This window comes from Chaetura pelagica, unplaced genomic scaffold, assembly GCF_000747805.2.
Source record: "Chaetura pelagica isolate M959 unplaced genomic scaffold, ChaPel_1.0 scaffold2510, whole genome shotgun sequence".
NCBI classification, from domain to species: Eukaryota; Metazoa; Chordata; class Aves; order Apodiformes; family Apodidae; genus Chaetura; species Chaetura pelagica.
The window spans coordinates 2,545-3,255 of NW_009951876.1; the positions used below are offsets into that span (position 1 = coordinate 2,545).

The window sequence follows — 711 nt, forward strand, 5'->3', positions numbered from 1 at the left end:
GGGAGGGGGACACTGGGGGGACAAGGGTTTGGGGGAGGGGGACACTGGAAGGGTTGGGGACACTGGAAGAGACAAGCTGTGGGGGAAGGGGGATCCCCCCCAGTGGGTGGGGACACTGGCAAGGGGGTTGGGGACACTAGTGGGGACAAGCTGAGGGGTTGGGGATCCCCCAAGGAGGTTGGGGACACTAGTGGGGACCCCCCCAGAGGGGTTGGGGACACGGGGAAGGACCCCACTAAAGGGTTGGGGACACCAACAAGGGACACTGTCAGGAGTTGGGGACAACCTGAGGGGTTGGGGACAAGCTCAGAGGACTGGGGATACCCCAAGGGGGATGGGGACACTAGTGGGGACCCCCCTGAGGGGTTGGGGACATGGGGAAGGACCCCACTAAGGGGATGGGGACATCGGTGGGGACACCTAGAAGGGCTTGGGGACACCAGCAAGAGACAGGAGATGGGGACCCCCCAGAGCAATGGGGACACTCCCCCAGTGGGTGGGGACACTGGCAAGGGGGATGGGGACACAGGTGGGGACCCCCCCAGGAACTGGGGACACCACCAGGGGTTGGGGACACCTGTGGAGACACCCAGAGGGGCTTGGGGACATGGGGAAAGACCCCACTAATGGAAGGGGGACACCAACAAGGGACACTCTTAGGGGTTGGGGACCCTCCAAGGGGGATGGGGACACTGGCAGGGACCCCCCCCC

The 711-nt window shown here is 65.0% G+C and overlaps 1 protein-coding gene across 1 annotated transcript in view; it reads right to left on the bottom strand.

Annotated features, from left to right (window-relative positions):
* The window catches only part of LOC104385454 (eukaryotic translation initiation factor 5A-1-like), a gene marked incomplete at both ends in the record, with an annotated part of 2,280 nt that extends 1,703 nt beyond the window's left edge, over nucleotides 1–577 (bottom strand). The window contains one exon of the mRNA XM_009993917.1: nucleotides 505–577. Coding sequence (XP_009992219.1) covers nucleotides 505–577 — 73 coding nt within the window. The remainder of the gene's footprint in view (nucleotides 1–504) is intronic.
* Nucleotides 578–711: the final 134 nt, after the last annotated feature.